Raw genomic sequence first — 25,199 nt, forward strand, 5'->3', positions numbered from 1 at the left:
GTGCATCTGTGCTCACACGGGCCCTGAGGAAGAGGCGGTAGCTGGGACCCTGCTAGGCCAGCCCCTGCTTCTGTGGCCCGGGCTTGCGGGAAGGGCAGTGTGCGTGCTGTTTCCATCTCTTCCAACCCTCGGGGCTCCCCATTTGAACCCTCACTCCCAAGCCTTCTCTCAGCCTGGCATCACCTCTTCCTCTTACCCACGATCTGGTGGCCCAGAAAGAACAAATAGATTTGGGGACCCAATGCAACCTTTTAATTCCAAGCAGAGTCCCCCTCCCACAGCATCATCACACACACACAGTGGAAAGGGACGCCAGGGTCTGGGCAGTAACAAAACCCAGACCCGGGCAAAAATATATATATAATTATATACACATATGTATCTGTAGAGAAGAGAAGCTGGGAGTGTGATTAAGGTAGGGCAGAGAGTTAGGAGAGAAAGCAGCTTGGGGGTGCCCCAATAAATTACATTCTTCAGACAGCGTGGTGGGGATGCATGGGAACGCGCAGGACCTGGTGGCCAGGACACTCAGCCTGGCCTCTTGACCCCATCCAAGAGAGCCTGAGGGCCCGGGTTCTACCCAGGCCCTGCGCGCTAGAAGTCTAGCTGACTGCCTGGAGGCTGACGGCGGGCCAGGGTTCTGCAACATCTCCACTCTAAGCCAAGGCTTCTGGGGAAGCCACAGGGCTGGAGCAAGAGGCTTTGAAGCTTAGGGGTCACAAGGAGAGAACAGGGTGAGCTGGAGGCCAGGATGACCTCGCTGCCAGAGGCTGAGCTCACGCTGCTCCTGCTAAGAGTCAGAGGAGCGAGAGGCCCAGGTGCAGGGGAAGCCGTCCAAGGTGAGGGGAGGAGGCGTGCTTGGGTGCACAGGGGGTCCTGGGGCTCTCCCGGCCTGCCTGGCTGCTTCCCACTCTCACCCTCCCTCCTAGCAGGCCCGAGGGTTCTACCCACCCATCGGTCAAGGTTGCCACATGCCTGACCACTAAGTGCTGCCTTCCTTTCTCCTCACTCTCTTGTGGGGACCTTCCTGTGGGGGTGGTGGGGGGAGAGGGTGCAAACATTATCTCTGTGTGTGCTGGGCTCCGGACTGCCCTGTGCGGTGCGGACCAGGGAGGAGGGAAGGGGGCCCCTGGCTCCTTGTGGGGAAGCAAGTTCACGTCCCACAACCCCAGCACTGCAGAGGTCTTGGCTCCCCCTTGGGGAATGGAGCCAACTCTACCTCCGTCCCCCTGCCCTGCTCCCCTAAGAGATGATGCTTTGGGGTCGAGTGGCCCCAGCTCCAGAGCCCTGAAGCAGCAGGGGAGAGCGTCAGTCATGGAGTGGGAAGGGTGGTCAGAAGAGAGAAGCCTTTTTCTTGAGTTCATTCCGCTTCCACAGGGCCAGCTTGCTAAACTCTTCAGGAGACATGGAGAATACCCTTGAGAAGTCCTCGGCTGACAGGTGTCTCTGGAAAGGGGGCATGTGGAGGCAGCTTAGGGACGGGGGCTCGGGGCGGAGCGGGGCCAAATGACTAAGGGAGCACTAGACAAAGAGGCCCCAGGCCTCCCGCACACATTTCCTCTGCATACCTCAAGCCTCATCCGATCCACACCTGGAGGCAGCTTGGTTCTCCCCTTATTGGTCACCACCAGCATCTCGTAGGGATAGATCTGGGAGAGAGGGGAGGGGGCAGACTTAGGCTCACAGAGTCTCCTGTGAGCGGAACCCCCTCAGTTCCCTGGGCTCCTTATCAGCCTGTAAGTGCCGCTGGGGCTCAAGCCATTTTTGCCAACCATCTCCCCCAACTTCCCTGCCGCCCCTCCCATCGTCGACCCCTTAGTGCATTCACCTCCCTGGCTTCTCCCCACCGGCGGGCTGGCCCACCCCCGCAGATGGTCCTGTCCCCTGCCCACCACCCCTGGCTCCGCCCCTGCCCCTCACCTTCTGCTCCAGCACACAGGGCAGGGAGTTCCCCCGGTCCATCCTCCCCCTCTGGCCCTCTCCGTTCTGGGGAGACCAAAGCCGCAGTGAGCCAGAGTGGGGCAGGGAGACCTCCCCAGCCTTACCCTGGGCTTCTCGTGTCCTTATCATGCAGCTCTGTGGCCCCACACCCCCCTCCCCCCACACTCCCGTCACCCGTCCATGGCTTCTGCTGCTCCGCGTGTTCCCCTCCAGAAGGCACTCACCTGCAGGCCTGCGGGAGAGAAGAACCATTGTCCAGAGGCAGCTCTAAGGTCAGCAGGCCTCCACACCTGCCAGCTCAGCCTCCCCGACCTCCAGCCACAGCCCTGCCCACATCTCAGACGCAGGCTGCCCTGGGCCTGCTGAGGCCCCTTTCCCGGCTTGCCTGGCACTGGGCAGCCCTGCCTCTCACCTGGGCTTCCAGTCTCACTTCCAGAGGGGCTGAAGTCTGTGGACTGTAGCTAGAAAGGACATGAAGGGATCAGAAGGAAGCTGGAGAACTCCGCACTGCTCCCCCAGGATTCCCAAGTAGCTCAGTCCCTCCGAGGTGCCAGAAGGCACACTCTTCCCTCACGGTCTGGGATCTCTGGTCTGGGACCTTACCCGGCTCAGCGTGGTCCTGCCATAGGCGGGGAGAGAAGACGACTTCGATGTTCCTGCATGCAAGGCTGGAAGAGAGCAAGAGGCCCCGTTCAGTGCCCTTGGTCTGACCATCATTTCTGAGAGGGCTGCCTCCCTGGCCTCCCCTGCCAGAGGCAAGGCGGTGAAGTTTGGACCCGGGGGGTCCGGGGGGTCCCTGTTGGCTTCTGGGTCCTGCCCGTTACCTTCCGCAAGTGGCACTATGCTGGTGGCTCTGAACTGTCTCACTAAATACACATCTGGGGGCGCCTGGGTGGCTCAGTCCATTGGCGTCTGCCTTCGGCTCAGGTCATGATCTCAGGGTCCTGGGATCGAGCCCCGCATCAGGTTCTCTGCTCATCAGGGCGCCTGCTTCTCCTTCTTCCTCTGCCCCTCCCCCTGCTCGTGCTCCCTCTCTCTCTCTCTCATATAAATAAGTAAAATCTCTAAAAATAAATAAATACACACACACATCTGGGCGAAATGCCCGAGTGTTAAAATTGATTGTCAGCCAATGATGGCCAGGTGATGAGGCCACCGTCATAAAATGAAACTCTGGGCTACAAAAATATATCTGAAATGTAGTCAAAATAGTTGAATCATTACAGTTTTATTATTAGCAATGTTAGTAATCAAACGTTTGTACTACAATCCAGAAACGGCCATTTCCATCAGCTGCTAGACTGTGCCAGCAGCCAAGAAACCTCACATTTGTGGGGGCGCCTGGCTGGCTCAGCCAGCAGAGCACGGGACTCTTGATCTCAGGGTCTCGAGTTCAAACCCCACAGTGCATATAAAGCTTACTTAAAATTATATGTATAGACTTCCCATGTGCAAGCTCAGATGTCACTTTCAGCTTACACATTTCATGGTGTCACTCAGCTTTCTTGCACCGCAGATTGTAACTCAGGAAAACTGGCTTTCAGTTAACAGGGTTTCCTAAAAAATACTTTGTAACTAAGATTCTTAGTTTGGCCAGACCTCAAAACTCTTTCATGTACAAATGTTAGGAATCCTGGCGTTCTACGGCAATCATTTTGATAAACATCTTTAAAGTGTATTTATTTATTTAAGTACGTGATCTCTATACCCGCTGTTGGGCTCGAACTCACGACCCAAGATCAATAGTCACACGCTTCCCCAACTGAGCCAACCAGGCATCCTGGCAAACATTTTTGTTTGAAGGTTTAGCACGGATAGAGTCGAACCTTAAGAAATTGTCTTCTGAAAACATTTTTTAAAAAGCTGTTGCTTAGAAGTTTGGTGAGAACAAAATGTGTTTTGAGGAACTCGTTTTTCTTAATTTTTTTTAAATACTTACTTCTGTGCAGGAAATTATCTGTTTCTACAATGATCATCCATTATTGAAGCATTTCACTTCTTTTTAAAAAAAGATTTTATTTATTTGAGAGAGAGAGAGCACAAGCAGAGGGAGGGGCAGAGGGAGAGGGAGAAACAGACTGCCCACTGAATGCAGGGCTTGATCCCAGGACTCTGGGATCGTGACCTGAGCTGAAGGCAGACGCTTAACTGACTGAGCCACCCAGGCACCCCAGCATTTCACTTTTGTGAGAATAAGTATACATTTACATTTCAAGTGACTGATAGAATTTCAACCCACAAAGCACATACGATTTTCACTTCAAGTTACTTTTAGAGGGCTTATTTATGTTTGAAAGTGACCATTTCAGTGTTATTACAGAGTCAGAATGACACACCTGTTCATAATTCTGAAATTGTTGAGGGCGCCTGGGTGGCTCAGTAGGTTAAGTGTCAGATGCGATTTCGGCTCAGGTCATGATCTCAGGGTCCTGCAATCGAGCCCCACGTTGGGCTCTGGGCTCAGCATGGAGTCTGCTTGGGATTTTCTCTCTCCCTCTGCCCCTCCCCCTGTTCATACGTTCTCTCTCTCGCTCTCTAATAAGTAAATTAAAAAATCTTAAAAAAAGATTCTGAAATTGTTGAGGTTGACCAGCTATGACCATAGCCTATGCAATCATGTGATCACTGGTCACATACAAGTTCAGGGATGCCAAAAATGATAATGAGGTAGATATTTGGCTATTCAACCTTGCAAGACCAAAATGGAAGTTAAACTGCTAATTTTGACTGAATAGCAAAATCTGGTGGAACATGGAGATTGAATCCAACCTTTGGGGCATCTCTCCACCTGCCTCTCTCTTCAGGCCCTCACTCCTCTACATTCTCTAAAAAGGCCCTATTGTAACTCTTCCCACTCACACTGAAATATCATCCTGGGGACTCTCAGTGACCCTAGGGATGTCCATGCACATATGGCCCTTACAGCTCCTTGAATCCCACACCCCGGAGGCCTCCACCTCCACCCCCCATGAGGCAGCCCCTTCAAACGGCCACGCTCTGGGTCTTGTCCACGATGGCTGCACCTTGACATCTGAAGCCCGGGAATCCCACTTTGCAGCCACGGCACCACCCCTTCCTTGTTTGCAGCTTCTCAGCCTCACTCCCAGCACATCTGTTTGTCAGTGTCATGGGGACCTCTGGGGTCTTGACCTCTCCTCTCCCCTCTCCCCGCCCCCAACCTCCGCCCAGCGGTCAGCAGCTCCCCTGGCTCCTCATCCCTCAGCGCCTGCCTGCGTACAAAATCCTCACCCTGGATCGGCCCACTCCCCTGTTGCCTATAGGCCATGGAGATAAAGCCCACGCTGCTGGATTATCCCCACTATAGACAGAACGCCTTGCACCGGTTCCCCTTCCCTGCAGCGGCTAGTCCAAACCTTCCCACCCTCACCCAGCCTCACCCTGCTTCCACTCAGCAGACAGCCTCAAACTCTCCTGGCACCTGCTGCCGGACCCAAGTCCCCAGCCCGCAGAGAAAGGGGCCTTTCGAGGCCAGAGGCCTGCCTCCCACATCGCAGATCTCGCTGGGGGGAGCACTCCAGGGCACAGCCTCACATCCTCCCTTCCCTCTCTCCGCATGATCCCATTTTCCCTCAAGGTCTTACTACTACTTACAAGCTGAAGACTCACTCGCCTACGATCTTCCAACTCAGTAAGACCCGGCTCCCATCTACATGTGCTTTAAGTCCCAAACTGGTCCCTTCATCCTTCCCCCAAGCCCCCCTCCTTCATCACCTCAGTTCCAGGTTTGTCCCCGCCCAGCGCCCAAGGTAAGACCCCCACTCGGCTCTCCCTCCCTCCCCACATCCAATCAGCCACTTAGTCCAGCTGAGTCCATCTCCTGTATGTTTCTCAAACCCACTGCCCTTCCATGAACCTATGTACAACTTTAGCCCTTACCCAGCCCATTGGAAAATGTGGGGGAGTGTCTCCAAAGATGGCCCACCTGTTATCTCGCAGCCTGTGTGCCTTCATCAGGCAGTGCAATGCCTCTCTCCGCCCTTGAGTCTAGGCTGCTCTGACCAGCAGGAGGTAGGAGGCTCCCGAGGCTAGGCTTTCAGGGTTTCAGCCTGGATCCCCACACCTCCCTCCCTCTGCTCCAGCCACGCTGCTCTAGGGAAGTCCAGGCTAGACTCCAGTGACTGAGCCATAGTACCCAAAGCCCAGGACAGCCGGGCTCTCTGGCTAATCCCCGCCACCCCAAGGCACATTCTGGGTTCTGGAACGGCGGGCTCCTGCAGGCCCTGTAAGCTGGCCAGAATGTTTCCTGTTCCTTGCCTTTGCTCCCATGTTGTCCCCAGCGTCCACAAGGCCCTTCTCCCCCACTCACTTTGCCTTTCTCTTCAAGAGCTAGTTACCCACCCTGCCCCCAGTCCTCTGGCCCCGGGCCCTGTCACGGTCCCCGTGAAGCACTCAGTGTGTGCCTTTCATGTCACCACAGCGTGGCCCCACTGTGCTGACCCCAATTTCCTTGTCAATTTCCATGTCAATTTCCCCATGGACTGGAAGCTACTGAAGGAGAATCTATTTTTTGACTCTTTATGCTCTCATGTTTAAGCGTATGTTAGACACTCAATAAACGCTTGATCAATGAAACGAAATTTGCTAATTCTGCTTTAGCGGATACTACCTTTTATCATCTAGTCTTATTCCACAACTGGTACCCTTGCCCTAAGGAGAGCATGAGTGCCTTGAGCCAGTGACAGCCTCTTCTGTCTCCTGTACCCCCACACGATAGACAGACTCAGACTCTGTGCTTCTGGCCTTGAGGTCTGGCCAGGTGATTCGGGGCCCCGGCCATGGCACTCACAGGTATGAAAGGGTGTCCGGTCAGGCAGAGAGCGGGTTTTCCTCCGGATAGGCAATGACTTTTCCATCTCTTCTTTCAAGATCATCTTTCCCAAGTTGGAAGTAACCTGGGGAAGGAGGGAGGAAGACTTCCGGACTGAGTTCTCAAATCCATCGGAGCTGGGTATCGGCAGGCAGGACTGGGGACAGGTTTCCCGAGTGGCTGGGTTGTGCCCTGGAGACCGGGGGGCCTGTCGCTCTGCTCTGAGGCTCTGCCATGCTGGGTTTGGCCACCCTCGAGAGAAAGGAGTCTTCGCGGCTCCGCGTAACTGCACCCGCGTGGCCTCCCGTCCCAGCTCACCGTCCCAGAGCACCAACCCAGGCCCCTCTAAGGCGCCTTTCCATGGCTCCCAACACCCTCTCTCCTGCTCTCCTTCCCACGAACTTAGCCTCCTGAAGCCTGGCACTGGGAGGGGGCACCCTTTTCTTTCCTTTAACCCTAAGTTAACGAGTGTCCCCCCCAAGCGGCGTGAAGTCCTGGTGTCCCTTCAGTAGCAGCAGCCTGCTGTCCCGGGAAGAAGGGGAATCCTCATGTTCCTACAAGGTTGTCCTTCAGATACAAAACTCTTCAGACAAAACAGCTAGCGACCTAGGACTTGTGTCCCCAAGAAGACATGGGCAGGGTGGCTGGGAGAAGCGAGATGCTACCTTACTGAGTTCCTCTCGCTGACGCTCCCTGAGAGCCTTCATCTCCTCCCCGGAGTCATCGTCTTCCTCCTCTTCCTCTTCCTCCGCCCCCCTCCGAGATGCCTTCCGCTTCCTCCATTCTGTCTCTGGGGAACAGGGCAGAAGCAGGCTCCTCAGTCGGCCATTCCCTCACCAAGCATCTACCAGGTGCTGGCTTTGTGCGTGGCACTGAACTGCCCCTTCAAGAGAACCCTACAGATTATTTTGTAAAAAATAAAAGTAGGGGCGCCTGGTGGCTCAGTCGGTTGGGCACCTGCCTTCTGCTCGGGTCCTGGGATTGAGCCCCACCTTGGGCTCCCTGCTCAGCAGAGGCCTGCTTCTCCCTCTCCTCCCAACTTTTGCTCTCTCTTGCTATCTCGGTCTCTCTCTCTCTCTCTCTCTCAAACAAATAAATAATATCTTGGGGAAAAGAAACAAAGAAAGAAAATTTCAAAAAAATCAAAATAAAAATCAAAGTAACAGGGGCACCTGAGTGGTTCAGTCAGTTAAGCGTCTGCCTTTGGCTCAGGTCATGATCCCAGGATCCTGGGATCCAGCCCCGTGTCAGGCTCCCTGCTCAGCGGGGAGCCTGCTTCTCCCTCTCCTCCTTGCTCCTGCTTTCTCTCGCTATCTATGTCTCTCTCTCTCCAATAAATAAATAAAATCTTAAAAAAATAAAAGTAACATTCTCTCGGCTTGTGGTAAAGCCGAGCAGGCAACACACCGTCGCACGACCTAAATTCACTGAGGACCAAGACCTTGTCTCAGTCCTCTTTCTCTTTTCCAGAGCTCCTATCACAGATCCTGGAGGCAGACGTTTGGTCAATGTCTGCTGAGTGGTCAAGGAAGTGAATGGAAAGGGAGTGGAAGACCAACAAGCAAGGCCACGTACACCAAGAGCTAGAGGAAGGCAGGAGGGTCGTGAAGGACATAAGGTGGCAGTGGGGAGAAGGTGGACTCATGGAGCTTTAACAGGGACTATGAGGTGGTGTCTGGGACCTCCCCACCCCTCTCCAACACGGTCTCCTACCCACAACCGCCAGCGACGGGGGGCATGGCCAATAGTCGGTTTCAATCTTGGCTGGCTGGTTGGGGTCGGGCGGCTGGGCTGCAGGGAACTTGGAGGACTCGATGATGAGGTCCTCGATGAGGTGCTTGCTCTGTGGGCTGCCTCCCGTGGACTCTGCAGGTGGAGGCCAGGGTCAGTCCCCACCCCGAGCCAGGCCACCTTGGCCCACCCTAGCCCCCAACTTCCTCTCCCATCCCTGTTCACATCTGTGACACCGTGGGTGTGAAAACAGGGCACAACAGAGGGCACAGGGCAGAGGTTTTGTGCTGTTATGAACAGCCTTTCTCCCGGCCTCCCAGCCCAGCGCAGTGAGGGGAGGCCTCACCTCTCTGCTTGTAGATAGGTGGCTTCTTGTAGATGTTGGAATCTGGGCGGGTGGTCTCTGTGGACAGGGAGCAAGAACCGATGAGAAGGCTACGCTGATGGTGGGTGAGGCCAGCTCAGTGAGGAGAAGGGCACAAACAGGATGGAGGAAGGCAAGGACATTCACGGGCTCCTGCCCAGAGCCAAGACAGAACCGGAGTTCCTGGAACTGTCCCTCAGGGGGCTGGGGCTTTTTGTACTTTTCTGGCTGGGTGGGAGCAAAGGCATGACAGGGTCCATCATTTCGGGGAGTTCTGCCTGGGACCTGGCATCAGAGGTTTGGGCCATTCTGGGGTGAACATATACCCCAGAGAGTGGGGGACTGAGAATAAGAAGCTTGGGTCCCTGTAGGAAAAAGAGATTGTAGGGAAAGGGTGCCACTACAATGACAGTAAAACTTACCAGGATGGTGGAAATGGGGTAGGCTGGTCCGGGGCGTCCCAGTGGTTCTTGGGGCTGAAGCCTGAGAGATGGTTCCAGGGGACCGGCTCTCTGCCCACACCTGCAGAGCAGAAGTGTGGTTGACTGAAGCTCCCAGGTCCCCCACCCTACCCTCTCCAACCCGTGGAGACACTGCTTCACCTCACTCCACCATGTCTGTCCCCCCACCCTAGCAGCCCACGAGCCCCCAACCCCAGGGCAGAGGAAGGGTGTCCAAGGACTTGACCTGCTGATGGTGTCTGACCCAGAGAGAAAGGGTTAAATGAGGTCCTGGGTCAGACAGACAGATGGACCCAGAGCTGGTCTGCGACAGGATGAGGTCATCCCGTGGGCTCTGCATATGTGTGGGGGTGGGGAGCTGGGGAAGTGTCAGGTGTGGGGCAGACTCACCTCTGGGGATGGTGGGGGGGATGTGGATTTGGGTGACAGTGAGCGCTGCGGATGGAGAGGAGGCTGGTCAGAGCCACAAGGGTAGGGGTAAATCCTCATCCCTAGAACCCCGGAGGGGCCACTTCATCCCCCCACCCAACTCTGCACCCGTGCCCGGCCAATTTCTGAGCCACGTCTTCTCTCTCAGTCCTTGCCAGTTCCCAGCACTGGCCCTCCATCCTTCTCCCTCTTAGCGCTCTCCTGGGCAGAGTCCTCTCTTTCTCTGGATGCATGAGGAAGGCACGGATCTTGCAGCATGTGCTTGTGCTCTGAAGGCCGACTGAAGGGGGTTCTGGCTCTGTCCTCAGAGCCTAGCACCCGGGGTGGGGCGGGGGCGGGGGCGGGGGGAGGGCCAAGAGCCGCAGGCATGCAGGATGGAGTCTGGGCAGGTAAGTCTCCCCACAGCCTGCCTCCAGCTCACTGTTCAGCCGTGACACTACCCCTTGCTGGAATACAGTTTACGAAGGAGCTGCTGTGGGTTATCTCTGGCACTCAAGTCGCTGGTGAGGTGGAGGAGCGGACGTATCACCTCTATTTTACAGGAGGGGAAACTGAGGACTTCCAGCCTCCCAGTCCAGTGTTCCTGAGGGCTTTTGGCCAATTTGCTCTTTCTGTCCACTCCCACGCTTCTCCTCTACAGCCCCCAGCCCCTGCTCTGTGATGCTGCCATTCAAGCATGGCCTCCCCCCTTCTGTACATGGAGCTACCCCCCAGCCTCCAGCCAGCCTCTGCCTGCTCTCCACAGACACTGGGCGGACCATCGGTTGATCTCTGCCCACAGTTGCCTTTCTTGTTTTGGAGTCTGGCCACCAAAAAAGAAAGCATGAGAGGGATTCCGCCTCCTCCCCTGTGTGGCTGGGGGAGCCCTTCCCCCAAGTCTCGTCCAAGAGGAGCCTCCCACCCCTCACCTCCCGGCTTCTGGGCAGCTCCACGTGTTCCAGGAGAGAATAGGTAAAGTGGGGCTCGTAGATCATGAGGTCAGGCCGCTCGATGTCCAGGATGGCCTTGTCCTTGGGGATGGCAGCCAAGTCCTTGTAGCCCAGCACCTGATTGTCCATCTTGGCCTGAAGGGAAATAGTAGGAATGGAGCAGATGTGCCAAAAGCCTCACCTAGAAAACTGGCCTTACGAACTGGACTTACAATTTATCAGGAAGAAAATGGGCAGCCGTTTGAGACGCCAGCTCCTATTAGTTAATAATTCTATTGTTTTAATTTTAAGGGTTTAGAGAGTCACCTTAAAAAATGATAGTCCCTCACCTAGCACTTTGGGTACAAGGAGGCCGGACCAGACCAGTAGAAGGTGGGTGTGGGGAACCTTCTCTGGATTTTTGGCTTCTCTCTGCCTACCAGCTCGGGCAGGACCATCGTCTGGGAGGCTCTGCGTGAAGCGGCCCAGCGTGTCCCCACCCCACCCCTCGTCCCAGACTGAGGGTGCTGGTGGCCAGAGGTACTCACCACGATGCTGGAGGGAGAGCCAGGAACACTGGAGCCTCGGGAGGAGCTGACGCTCCCAGGGGAGGTAAGTGGTTGCTGGGGAGAGTGAAAGGTGGGCGGGTGGGAATGAGCGTGCGTGCCAGGGCCGGGAGCGGGCAGGGCTCTCCACCCGGCGGAGGGCCGGGCGGAGGGAGGGCCGCTGGGGCGGGGCAGGGGAGGGCTTCCCTAGGCCTCTGGGGCCCCGGGGTGCGGCGCCGCGGGCAGCCACCAGGTGGCACCGTCGACTCCCGACCTGACCCGCGGCGGGGAAGCCTGGCCCCACCCGCTGCCCGGGCCGCCCACCGCCCGGACGTGGGGGCGGCCCCCGCGCACCTTCTGCAGCCGTTCCATGCAGCAGGGAGCCGGCGGGTCGGGTCACTCGCAGAGCCCCGTGCGCGAGGGGAGACGACAGGGCGTCAGGCTGTGCCCGACTCCGGGGCGCTGCGCGCTCGGGGCCACGAGAGCAGAAAGTGCGTTCCACCGGCCTGTGGCGTCCTCATCCCTCAGTGACTCTCCGGGCTGCTGACCGAGGGCAGGGCCTGCGAGGGGAGGGAGAGCGTGCGGGTGAGGGCGGCGGGGCCCCGGATCTCAGCGAGCTCGGGAGAGCAGGGCGGAAGGGAGCCGGCGCCCTCCAGGAGGTCGGCTTTCCATTCGCTCAGCCCCGGGAAGGCCAGCGCGTGTGGACAGCGAGGCGGGAAAGCGGAGGGGCTGCACTTGTTTTTGAGCCATTGTTCTCCGGTTGGAAAGGAAATGACTGCAGGGGTCAGCCGTTCTGGTGCAGCCTCTACATTCCTGCTTTGTCACACCTGCCCGGCCCGGCCCTGCCCTGCCCTGGGGCCGCGGTCCGGTTTCAGGCCCCGCTTCTCACTCCCCTCCCCTCGGCCAGGCCACGGCCTCTCTGGCTCTGTGCTGGCCCCTGGCCCTCCCCCCCCCCAATCCATTGTCGGCTGTGCTCCCCTCTGTCTCATAGCCCGAGGGACCTACTGAACCTATGAGGTGGACAGACAGGGAGGACACGATGGAGCCAAACTGACTTGGCATGAGTGGTGAGGTTGTGGGGGGGGGGGGTGCCATGGAGATGAAGGGAGGGGAGGCTGGAGGGAGCCCACATTCCCTTTGTCCCTGTCCCTGTTCCCTGCCCTGGCTTCCACTGTGGGGAAGCATGGAGAGGAGACTGGAGGGAGCCCAGAGCCATCACAGCCCTGTCCCTGGCCAGCAGCCTCACTAGCAAGCATGGATTTGGGGCCAAGGCCACATCCCAGCTGTAGGCAGCCTTCTCGGGCCGCCTGTGCTGAGTGGGCCCTCTGCACTGCTGCTTCAGGCAGGGCGGCACCCCTGAGGTTGGGCAGGAAGGGGTGCTGTCCCACACTGCGCTCTCTTTGCTCCTAGAGAGTTAGGTTCGGTTGGCTGCAGTAGATTATGAGTTCCCTGAGGCTACGGTCCATGTCTTGGTGTCTTTGCCTTCAGCCTTCCTCCCTAATTCCCTTAGCGGTCCTCCTCTCCCCCCTCCCCTGTGCTGGACTCATAATAACCATTCAGTGAATGCCTGGCTGAGTTTCCAGCAATGGCGGCAGTGGGACTATCTTTCCATTGGCTGACAATAAGCCTTAGAGTGAAGAGAGCTGATGGCTACAGCAGGTACAGGGAAGAGGCAGCATAATGCATAGGTTAAAAGCATGAGCTCTGGACTGGAGTACTTGGGGGTGAGTATAGACTCTGCTACTCAGCCACTGGGTGACCTTGGGCAAGTTACTTACTCTCTCTGTGCCTCACGTTTCTCATCTGTAAAGTGGAAGACGGTACTAGTATCTATGTCATGGGGACACTCGGTATTAGATAAGTTATAACATGTGAAGTGCTTAAAACATTATACATTCTATGTAGAGTATTAGCTATTATTATTTCTTTTTCCTCAAGGACTAATGAACTTAGATGTCTATTCCGTAGCCGTTCTTTACCACAGGGGGTAATGAAAGACCGAGGCCATTGGTGCTCCCAGTCTTACCACCTATTTCTTTGTATCCGGCCGTTCTTCCGCTCACCCTCTCTCCACCACCAAAACCACCTGCTTGCTGCAGCCCTCACTCCCACTTCCCTGCTTCTGCGCATGCCCTTCCACTACTCTCTGTCCACCTCCTTGCCTCCCAGATCCCACTTGTCCTTCAGGGTCCCTCCTAACCCTCCTCCTCTGGGAGTCCTCCCCTACTATTCTAGTCCTCCTGATAACCCTTCTCTGAGTTCCATTGCGACTGAAAAAGAGACCCCTATAACTTAGCCCTTGATTATACATTGCCTAATGCAGGAACATGTTTTTTCACGAACCAGAATGAGTGCTAACTTCTGGAGGGCAAAATAACAAAGCAATTGCCATCATTTTTTGAATGTTCATGCTAGGTACTTTGATAAGCACTTTATTTTTTTTAAGATTTTATTTTTAAGTAATCTCCGCACCCAATGTGGGCCTCAAACCTACAACCCCAAGATCAAGAGTCACATGCTCCACCAACTGAGCCAGCTGGGTACCCCTAATAAGCAGTTTAAACGGATGATTTGTTTCATCCCCCCCAACAGCCCTACAAAGTAGACCCATTTTACAGATGAGGAAACTGAGGCTCAAAGAGGTTAAAAAGTTGTCCAGAGTCATGGAGCTGAAAATGACTGTGTCTTCAGCACTGGCATGGTTCAAAGTGCCTAGCTAGTACTGTGTCAGGTGCACTGTGGGAATAGACTAAAAGCTGCCACATTTCCCAAGTCTTTTTGGAATTCTAGAGTTAAGCCCTCTCCAAGTCCGTCAGTCACACTAGGTATTTGGTGCCCATGGAAAGACTCCATTCCAGAGCTTTATCCTTCCTTGGCCTTCTTAGCTCTCACTTTGTAATGCTTTTAAAACTAGGTGTCTGAGGATCAGCATAAACTCTAGTACATATTCAAAGAGCTGTTAGCTCTGTTTCACTCCTCTCTGACCTTAAAGAGTGTTTTTAAAAAATATTGTATTTATTTATTTGTCAGAAAGAGAGAGAGAGCACAAGCAGGGGGAGTGGCAGGCAGAGGGAGAAGCAGGCTCCCCCACTGAGCAAGGAGCCTGATGCAGGACTCGATTCCAGGGCACTGGGATCCTGACCTGAGCCGAAGGCAGACACTTAACTGACTGAGCCACCCAGGCGTCCCTGATCTTTACTGTGTTAATAGCCGTTGTCAAACTAGCTGTATACATGGCTTAGCCTTAGAGCCAAACACTCACTCATCCATGTGTCTACCCATCTATCCACCTATCCATCCATCCATCCATCCAGTCATCCACTCATCCCTCCATCCACCAAGCATCTACCCACCCACCCAGTCATACACTGCTGTATCCGTCCATTCATCAGACACTTCCTGAGCACCTATTTTGCAATAACCACAAACAACGCTCTGTGATAAGTCATATGCAGAAAAGAAAGATGAGGCAAGGGAGCTAAGCTGCCCCTGTAGAAATGAGGAATGTTAATAGATAACTCCCATGCAAAGCAGATTACATGTGCCAGATAAGATAATAGAAGGAGCTGTGCGAGGTCACAGGACGAAGGATTGCTTCTACTGGGGTGTTGAGAAGGGAAAAGAAAAACGATTCCTTAGAGGAGGTATTTGAGGTAGGCCTTGAACGCCCAGTTTGAGTTCATGCAAAAACTAAAGAATGGATTCTTGAAAGAGGGCAGCATGAGCAAAAGAAGGGGCATGGGGTGGGGGGGGCGGTGGGCAGCACTGGGTCTGTCTAGGGAACAGCAAATATGGCTAAATTATAGATCTCATGAGGTTGAAATATGTGTGGGGCAAGAGGTTGGGGGTCAGATTACGGAGGCCTCCAACCCAGACCAAGGGATTTAGATTGTATTTTGAGGGCAACAGGAGCCACAGAATGCTTAGAAACTTTTTTCAAACAACGAAGTCACAGATCCAAGCAGTGCTTTGGGACCATGAATGTGGATGCAGCCTGGGAGGGGAGACTGGACAGGAAGGGCAGTTTGGACAGAGACCAGCCTGGAAGCCACGGGAGTAGTTCTGGCATGGGCTTGTGAGGGCCTAGACCTGCGGCCCAAGATGGACAGGAAGCAAACGGGAGAGATCTGAGAGGCAGAATGTGCGAAACAGACTTGATCTGGAGAGCCCCCCAGAGCAAGGGTAGGTGGCCGCTCAGAGACAGAAGAAGGGGCAGCAGTGAGTTCACTTGATGCCTTCTTGAGGGGGAAGTGGGTAGAGTTGATGAGCAGGTGGGAACGTCCAGGAGGAACCGGAGGTCGAGGGAGGGGTGGGCTGGAAAGGAGATTTAGGCGCCATCTGACTAGAGGTGGTAGTCTGTACATGAGGTTGCCAAGGGAGAAAGAAGTGCAAAACCAGCATCCTAGGAAACATCTAGGGGACTAGAAGAAAAATCATCCCAGATGGCATGAAAGGGACCAGGAAAAGGAGACGGCTGCTCCTTGGGGACAGGGAATGTATCTAGTGCAGGCAAGTGCACTAAGTGTGGAGAGCGAGCATGGGAGGCAAGGGCTGAGGAAAAGTCATGAGGCCAGGAGTCCCGGCCAGAGAAGGGGAGACATGCTGGACGGAGTATGGCTCTCCGTGTTGGTGGCCTACGGGAGCATTTTCAGAGAAGTGAGACCTCCTACTCTTGGAGGGCCTGGCTGGGACACAGGCAGGGGAGTGGGACAGAATGGCCGAGCGGGTGGGAGAGTGGCTTTGGAGGAGGCCAGATTGGCTGAAGGTGTTTAAGGAAATGGGGAGACTGGAAGTGGGGAGGGAAGAGTGGAGAGGAAGAAGGGTCTCTGCAGGGGAAGGGATGCGATCCAGGCCCAAGTGGAGGGCTGGCTTTAGAAGGAAAAGTCAGGCTTCCCTGGAAGGACAGGAGAGGGAAAGTTGGTATCCACAGCACAGGGCCCCATGTAGCCTGGGCCAGGCCCTTATTTTCCCAGGAAAAGTGACAAGGAAGGCCATATGCAGATCTTACAGGTCGGTGGCCCAGAAGCTGAAGAGAGTAGAGCAGGTTTGGTGGCTGAGCCAGGAGGGAGAGCAGACTTCCAGTGTGTTCTGGAGCCTCAGGCTGAGACTGGTGGTGGCCCTTAGATAGCAGTGTGTGTGCAGGGTACTGGATGGGGCCATGACTGTATATCAGAGAGGTGCCTGCCCAGGCTAGGAGGGAGGGGAAGGGTCCACGAGGAGCCGAGTCACAGCAGCGCACAATCAGGCCCTGCACCCACACTCACACGTGCACAAACACTGCCTTCAGGCATCGCGGCTCAGAAACGTGATTCAAAATAAGGATGTCTCTGCTCTGTTCCCCAGACCCTTCCTACGCAGAGTGGTCTGCAAGCCCATGCAGTCCCCTGGCTGGTGTCCCCACTGAGCCTCAGGGTCTCCCTTACCCTGGGCCACACTCCTTCAGGGCCGGCTTGGCAGTGCCCAGTGGGGTAGAGCACACGCTCACAAGCCGATCTCTTACCCTCGCAGGGCTCACCTTAAGAAGTGAAGGTCTTACTGCTGAATTAAGGAAAATGTGTTGGGGTGGAGTGTCCTTTCTCTCTCTGTCTCTCTCAGGAGGGAGAGAGGGAGGATAGCAAGAGGGAGGGAGGGAGGAAGGAGAGAGGGAGGGAAGGAGGGTTTTCTTGGCTTCTCTCAAATCCCATCACGCAGGCAACTGTTTACTCCCCCACGAGCGGCCCCCTCCCCCAAAGCTCCTTCCTTCCCAAGTCAACACCCACCCTCCCCCTCCTCCAGTCCTGACACTCTCTCCCCTCTGGACACACCCCTTGTGTCACACAGGCACAATGTGCTGCCTCCATCCCGGCAGCCTCGGGTAGGGTAGACGGTGGACGGAGACCAAGAGGGCAGGCTGCAGCAGGAAGCGAGCTCAGGATGGAAGGAAAGGGAAGGAAGGCGGTGGAGGCAGGCCAGCCCAGGTGGTGGAGGGGACCTCCCAGCTGCTCACTCCCCTCAGAGGCGGGGGCTCCTCCCTCCTCCAGATCCGCCCCACCCTCCCCTTATCTGAGCCACCAGCCCAGCCCCGCCTGACGAGGCCGGCATCTGCATCTCTGCGGCGACTAGAACCTCTGGGCCTCGGGCTGGGGTGATAAGACCCGAGCACCCATCCCAGCCAGCTCCTGCTCCGGGTGGGACTAACCTGGCTCTGGTGCCCTGGACTGGGAGAATGAAGGCTCAGCAGGCAGAACGACAGCCTCCCGTGCTAAGCCGGCCACCGTGCCAGGGACTTTCACGCATCCCCTCCACTCATCACGCAAGCCGGCGCCCTCCCCGCTTAGAGATGAGGAGCCATGGTGGAGAGGTTGACTTGCCAAAGGCCACCCAAATAGAAGTCAGGCTGGAATCCCTACCCAGGCCTGGCTCAGGTCAAAGCCAATGGACACTCTTCTCAGTGGGCCCCGGAAGATCCCCCTTCAATGTGAACTTGGGCCTGGGGGCTAACCTTACACGGTGGAGACACCCAGATCCCTGCTCCCTGGCCTGGCCTGTGGACAAGGAGCAGAGAGGCTTTGTGCCCCGGGCAGGGTCAGGCCAGGCTGGACTTCGGTGGCGCAGACAGTAAGTGAGTTATGAAATGAGGCAAATGAGCTGTCCAAGTGGGCTGAGGTCAGGGTGGGCAGGGAATTTGCCCTTCTCCCTTTTCTCTAGTTTCACTCACAGTGGGACTGCCTGCCTTGCCCCCTCCCTGCGCCTTCTCCACTCTTTCTGCTTTCCATTCCCCTTTCCTTCTCTTTCTTCATCTTTCCTCCCTGGGCTCTGCTTCCCTTTCACACTGTCCTGCTCCCGGCCCCACCCCCACAGTTACTGTGGCAACAATTCAATGCCAGAAATAAAGGCAGGATCCAGCTAGGTCACCAGTTCCCAAAACAGCATCCCATCCCAGGGTGGAGTGGGGAAGGGCGGGCAGGGGCAGGCCAGCAGCAGCAAGGGAGGCCCGAGTGTGTGTGTGTGTGTGTGTGTAGGGGGCACCCATGCTTGCCCCAAAAGGGCGTGCGAGAGCAGGGGAGGGCTCCTAGCTTTGGGCCGGGGTTCATGGAGCATCCCTGAAGCCTGTACCCTCTCTCGCCTTCTCTCCTTTTCTCCTCTCCCATCCCCATTCTTAAAGCCCTGATCTATCTGCTAGGATGAGGGTTGGGCTTCCTCTAATGCCAACACTATACAGCACCCTCTCACACTCTGATGGAGCCTCAGGCAGGGACAGGTGGGCCCCGAATCTGGGTCCCGGCCTGAGAACCCACCTGCTCAAGGCCCTGCCTGGTCTTTGCTCCTCATGGCAGTGGGCCTGGGCCCAGGCCCCCCCTTCCATTCCTCCTGCATCGCACAAACATGCACTTTTCATCCAGTTTCTCCTAGCGCTCTCGGGTTTCTGTAGCCTTCCCCTCTCCCTTCCCTCGGAAGATTTCCCCCAACCCCTCAGGCTAGAGTGGTCCTCAGCTCCTTCCTACTCTGCCCTCTATTGATAGCCAGTCCGCTGGTGGGTTGTGGTGTCACTGGTACAAGCTGGATTGAGAGGGAAGACACAAGGGTCTTGTGTCCCCAGTTCAGCTTTCTGAATTCTGGGGGTATCCCTATTCTGGTGTCTACACACACACACACACACACACACACACACACACACACACACGTGAGCTCCAAAAGAGGAATCCCTACAGACCTGCACCCCGAGGTGAACAGCATGACTCAAGTGTTCAACATATGGAGAGGCCAGCAGCACGGAGGCTCACACGTGGACACAGCACTTCACCCACACACACAGGAGCCCACACTGAAACACAGTTGCAGAACCCATGCACCCTGCTTGCAAGATCACGCCCCCACTTTCCCGGCAGGGCCCCCCCATAGTGACACACGGTGCCACTGACACCCACTCACAGCCACCCACCGAGCCTCCCTTGGCGCCCGTTCTCCATGCTCACCACCACCTGCGTCACATGCCGACACCCCCTCCCCGAGCTGTGCACGTGTACCGGAACACACACAGCACCCCCCATTTACCCATGCCCTGGAGCTTTCCGGCTCCCCATTCCCAAAGCCCGACTGCCTTCCTTCTCTGACACCTGCCCCTGCTCCCCTGACTCTCACAGCCTGGCAACACCGTCCCCTGGGAGGGAAACACCAGGCGCACCTGCCCAGGAAGGGGCACAGCTAGCAAGAGGGCGCCACTGGATCCTCAGGGGCCTCCACGTCCGCTCAGCCCCCAGCCCCTTCAAGCACTGCACCAGCGCCCCGCGCCCCAGCGAGCAGGGGGCAGGCCTGCGGCCACACCCTGCCACCCAACCTCATTCTGCATGTGGCTCTCACCGCAGCCTGGCCAGCCAAGGGCGAGAGAGGGGCTCCCCAGATACCTCCCCACAGGGAGCACACACATCACCACCAGTGTTCAGGTGTCTGGCTCCCCTCAAAAGGTCTGTGGCGCACTGCGAGGGAGACCGGGGTCCCTTCAGCTCTCCTCCCCACGTGCTCCCCGTTCTTCAGCAAAGAAAGAACAGCCCCCCTGCCCTCCCCTGTCCCCCCCATCCCATCGCTTGGACTTCTGTCCAGCACAGCTAGGTGAAGGGGGTACTGGGGTGACAGTATGAAACACCCCGGCCCTCTTCCTCAACTCAGATTTGAGGAGATCAAACCCAGCTAGTCCCTGGGTCTGGCCACGCAGGACCCTTCTCCCACTGAACAGGGGCCACAGCTGACCCCTCCCCGGGGGATCCCTGCCACCACCCAGAGCCCAAAGTGCCCACAGAGGGGAAGAGAGGTGGGAGACCTTGCCACCTACCTCTTCCCAGACAGTGTGGCCCAGACGCTCTGAGGCCCCAAGGCCGGGCTGGGCAGGCGCAGGCCCAGGTCCCAGGTCCCAGGGCTGCCGCTTTTTCTCAAGAGCCAAGGTAATAGGCGTCTCTTCCAGGAACCTAGCCGTGCTTTCCCAGAGCACAAATAACAGGAAAAAAGCCGGCTTGGGGCTTGGGGTAGGTGGGTGGGTGGGTGGGGGGAGCTGGCACAGGAGGGGACCTACCCTCTGGGCCCCCACCCCCTCGTCCCCACCCTGCTTCTCCGCGAGCCGGCGCTCCGAGCCTGCGTCTGGCGGCGGGGGGGGGGGGGGAGAGGGGGGGCGCTGGCTCCCCCGCGGCACCCTCCCCACCTCCCGCTGATAGCGCGTGGCCGGCCTGAGGGTGTGTGTGCGTCCGCGTCCCTCTTCCACCTCGCGCTGCAGCTCAATCCGCTTCAAACAAGAGGAGCATTAACCAGGCGTCATGATGAAGCAGAATCGGAAGCAGACACGGCGAGCTGCTGGCTTGTTTCCCTTTCCCGTAGCCCCAGCCCGTAACATGCTCACTCACCCCCCACCACACAGAGCCCCTCCTCAGAAACAGCCAGAGTTTGCGTGGGTGGGGGCCAAAGGGGGCTCTACTGAGACTGAGGGGTGACAACACCTGGTTTCTCCCAGCACCTGTATCTCCTACTCATCCCCTAAAAGCAGCGACAGAGGCCCCTGAGGGCCCTGCCTGAGACGCCGAAGGGCACAGATGCTCAGGGGCAGGGAGAGGGCAACGATGCCCTCCTGCTGAGGGATGAATGGGGAGGATCTGAGAAACGCAGTCCTCAGCATGGAGACTGGGCTGGCCCTTAGGTCACCTGAGTCCCCTGGGGAGTGGTGAGAAGGACCCCGTGTCTCATCAGGGCGGCTGCATCAGAAGGGAATTTCCTGCCAGGTGATGTCCTGGTCCCAGCACAGAACTACAGGATGGGCCTTCCCTGAATGGGAGAACCTTCACCGCTCCAGGACCCTGCCATTGGCCCATTGGTTCTCTCTGGGCTCAGAGCAGAGCCTGGTTCATTTGTAACCCCTGAGGGAGCCCCGCGGGCTGACCCTGGCCATGGCCCCAGCCTCCTCTCCACCTCACAGCAGACTTGCCTACCTAGGCAGCCCTTGCTGTTGCCCTGGTAACCACTGCCCACAGCCAGTCAGCTGATGGTATGAGCTGTCCTTGGGGAAATCTAGAATCTGGGGAGGGGGCTCTGGGGTATCCGAATGGAAAATCACAGGGGAAGGGGCTTGGGGGGGGGGGACAGGTGAGAGTGTGCCCAGGACCTCTTTCTCAAAGAAAAGAGGACAGGAGGGGACAGGTAGGGACAGGAAGGGAGGGATGTCTGGGGTAGTGGAAGACAGAGCAGAATGAATTCTGAAGGATGGGCTCCAGCGAGAAAGGAGGAATGAAGAAGGCAGGCAGCTGAGTGGCTGAGGAAGAGTAGAAAGAATTCAGGCTTAGCTGCTGGGGAGTGGTTGGGGAGAAGGCCTTGTAGGAAGGAACCAGAGAGCCTGGAGGTGGGGGAAGAAACATCTAACCAGGAAAAAAAGGTCAGGACATGATGCAGGAGGGGGTGTACCTTTGATGTGTCAGGAGGGGCCACAGCCTTAAGGAGGGAGTGGGGGACCAGGCCTGTCTGTCCCCAGCCGGGTCTCAGCCAGCCTCTCTGCTTTCCTCCCTTCAAGCCCACCCTTACTGCCTGGGCCCCGCCCCGCCGTCGTGCATAGCCTCCTGCCACCCTTCCGGGACACCAGGCACCAGGTGCTTTTCCACCGCATTCCGTTAGGACCCCTGATTTTTCCCACTACCGCGGTTCCTGCCCTGCTCCCACTTGCCCCCCACCAGACCCCACCCCAGGAGATTTGTCTTCTGGTGCAAGGGTGACCAGAGGTAGGGCTGGAATGAGCTGTTGTCAGGAAGGACAGCTGTGGACAGGGGCCTGGACTGAGGTGGCTCCTGAGGAATGGGTAGGAGTCTCTGGGCCCGGGAGGAGGGGAACATTCTTCTCTGCCAAACAAGCATGTCGGATAGAGCGGGGGAAGCCAGGGGAAAGGGCAGGGGAGGGGGAGGGGAAGGCTCTCCGGTACCTTCAGGGGCCTGGGGCGTGGGGCAGGAGCACGGCAGCTTCCTCCGTGACATACACCTCCATCCCTCGGCGCATCTCCTCTCCGCCTCCCGTTGCCAAGACAACCTGCCGGCTCAGCCACGGCGGCAGCAGGGAGGGGGGAGGAGGCGGCTGTGGCTCCCACTGCCTCTTCAGTGATGGAGGGAGGCGGTCTGAGGTCTGCCTCGGTGCTGGGGTGGGGGTGGGGAGCTGCAGGGGCCAGGGCTCCCACTGAGTCTCCCCTATCCCCTTCCATGAGGCTCTGGGTTTGGCCCCCAGGGCGACCTCAGGACAGCCCTAATTTCAGGGCCAGCTAGCAGGCCAGCCTTGCAGACAGAGGCAGCACTGGGCAGTGCCCCCCCATTCCAGAAAGCTTGGTGTGCGGTTGGGGAAGAGTGATAGGAACAGGGAGGGATGACCTCTGTTGAAGGGTCAGAGGGTGGCTTCCAGCAGGAAGGTGAGGCCCTGAGCACTGCTGGGGTGGACGTGGGGCTGCCCCCCATCTGACCTCCGCTCTCTGTCTCTGAGCACCTCCTCCTCGTCCTGAACCCTCTCATTCCCCTTGACCAAGAGGAGAGTCTTCCGATCCTGCAAAGCCCATTCCCACTGCCCCCCACTCTATAGGAATGTCCTTCCCCGGGGTGGGAGAGCCACCTTGTGCAAGAATAGTTGGCCACCAGCCAGCCCTGAAACGAAGGCGACTGCAGAGTTAGGGCTCCCTCTGTCGACCTGAGGCGTGGTAGCTGTCAAGGTCATTCCTTACTGAGAGGGATCCTGGTGTGTGTGTGTGTGTGTGTGTGTGTGTGTGTGTTGGTGCCCATCAGGAGGGCACAACCAGGGCAGGAGACCCTTCTCTCACCTGCCATGCTCCACCTCTACTTCCCCTCTGGTCCTGCCCAACAGTGAGACTTGCTCTGCCCACCAGCCCTTTCCTCCTGAGAAGGCCCCAGACTCCTCAGGGCCAGTGCACCATCCTCCCCCATCACCTGCCTGCCTCCCCTTCAGGCTGGCGTGAGAGGGGAGGCAGAATCTTTCCCCCAGAAGTGGGCAACACTGGACACCAGGGCCTCTTGTCCAGGCCCCAGGGTAGGCTTCCTGGGCGCCGTGTGGCCATACCCAGCTGCTGAGGGGACTAGCATACCTTTAAGCTCAGGAGTGCCTTGAGGCCTTGAAGATGGCCCCTTGAGTCCACAACAGGTGGGGCTCCTTCCCCTCTCAGGCAGGCAGTCCCAGGCCCCAGACACCTCGTTCTCGGCTCCTTTCTGCAGCGAGATCACTGGTGCCAGATGTCCTGACTGGACTCTGGCCCTGCCGCCAGCCCCCTCCGCAAGGCCTGTGCATTGGCTTCTCTCCTCTCTCGGTCTCACTCGGTTGCCCCTTGCGCCGCCCCATGCACCAACCTGCTGGGACTGGGAGCACCCGGGACTCTCCCCCTATGCCTGGGCCATCTAAACATTAACTCCTGGGAGGCTGACTAAAGCACCTAGGCAGCTAAGGAGAAGGGAAAGGTGACAAAGAACTGGGCCACAGGAATCAAAGGAAGAATGAGGGCCTAGAAGTGACCCTTTCTCAAGAGTTTAGCAGTCACCCCCCCACCTCTGTGCATTGGACCCTCTGTTTCAGGGAACCCAGAGCCTCAGCCCCAGGCATGCTGCCACCAGACCAGCCTCTCCCCCAAACCCCAACCCCACAATTGCATGGTCACTCTCCTTCTCAAAGCCCCTGCTACCACAGAACCTTCCCCAATGTGACCCAATCTTTTCCTGCCACTTCTCCAGGCAAACTGACAATTCTAGCCAAACCCACAGATGCTCACCTTCCCCTGAACATGCGTCACATCTCCCCGTCTCAGAGCCTTTTATCTCATGCTGTTTTCCCTCTCAGTATTTTCCCTTGCATGTCTTCTTTGCTGACTGGAATCCTACTCATTCTTTTATTTTTTATTTTATTTTTTTATTGCTGGAGGAGGCTTAGAAAGAGAGAGAGAGAGAATCTCAAGCAGACTCCCCACTGAACTTGGAGCCTGGTGTAGACCTCACGACCCTGAGATCATGACCTGAGCCGAAATCAAGAGTCAGATGCCTAACCAACTGAGCCACCCTGGCGCCCCTGAAATCCTCCTCAGCCTTAAAGTTCATGCCAACGCCAGCCTTTCCCAATGCCCTGGCCCCATGTACTCTCCCGTCCCGGAAGCCAGCGTGCCTGGCCAGAAGTGGAGAACGTCCCACTCAGGTGATGAAGGCAAGAATCTAGACTGTAACGCACACTAGCTGCGACCATGGATGAATTAGTATCTCCGAGTCTGAGCTCGCCCACACACGATCTGGGAATAATCCCACCCCCTGAATAAGGGGTTATATGTGAGTATACCTCACATGCTGCCTGGCACATCTCTGGAGTTCTGTACATATTAGTGTCCTTATTTCCAATAGCTCCTAGCTCCTTTTTCCCTTTTGGGATGTACCAAATGCCACTTGGCTATCTTTTTAGATGCGCGAGAGAGATTTCCAAAAGTCCTTAAATTTCAAGTGTCTTGAGATCTTGAAGGGGATGATACAATATCTTGTCCATCTTTTTTGTTAACTGAAGGGCTAGCACAGTGCTTGTACATTGTAGGGAATAAATAAGTATTTGGATTAACTGCTTAGGACCCGTCCCCACCCAAGTCCACCTAAGGATGGAGGGTGGAGGCAGGATTCTAGTTCTCGTTCTGCCTCCATCTCGAGGGACTGCAGGGTGCTGGGCTAAGGACTTCTTTCTGGACCTTCAGTTGGTTTAATTCCCTCAATAAATACTTATTCTGTGTGACATCCTGTGCTGGGCACTATGGGGGAGGCAAAGACCGATTACTTCTACACGTGGGGCACAACCATTCCACAAGCACAAATAAGAACAGTCTGGATGAGCTGTGATATGTGCCATAAGGCAAGGGCAAGTGGGCGGCCAGAGAGCCCCGTGGCACCAGAGACGAGTGCTAGCCCAAGAGAAGAGGCAAGTCGGAAGCAGAGCAGACAGCCGCACTCTGGGCGTTCGAGCATTCTGGAGGAA

General features: G+C 56.7%; 1 protein-coding gene across 1 annotated transcript; it reads right to left on the reverse strand.

The window, feature by feature from the left end:
• Nucleotides 1-229: 229 nt before the first annotated feature.
• DMTN (dematin actin binding protein) lies at nucleotides 230-23,762 on the reverse strand. Its single transcript, XM_087866627.1, is given in 17 exon segments — nucleotides 230-1,446; nucleotides 1,569-1,649; nucleotides 1,921-2,114; nucleotides 2,117-2,173; nucleotides 2,354-2,402; nucleotides 2,545-2,609; nucleotides 6,749-6,854; nucleotides 7,435-7,559; nucleotides 8,483-8,635; nucleotides 8,847-8,903; nucleotides 9,287-9,386; nucleotides 9,716-9,760; nucleotides 10,663-10,818; nucleotides 11,211-11,285; nucleotides 11,562-11,767; nucleotides 20,017-20,158; nucleotides 23,293-23,762. Coding segments are annotated over 15 exon segments (1,395 nt in total). The 5' UTR covers nucleotides 11,580-11,767; nucleotides 20,017-20,158; nucleotides 23,293-23,762; the 3' UTR covers nucleotides 230-1,332.
• Nucleotides 23,763-25,199: the final 1,437 nt, after the last annotated feature.

Source organism: Ursus americanus, chromosome 13 (assembly GCF_024610735.1).
Source record: "Ursus americanus isolate L20-20 chromosome 13, mUrsAme1.1.p, whole genome shotgun sequence".
NCBI classification, from domain to species: domain Eukaryota; kingdom Metazoa; phylum Chordata; class Mammalia; order Carnivora; family Ursidae; genus Ursus; species Ursus americanus.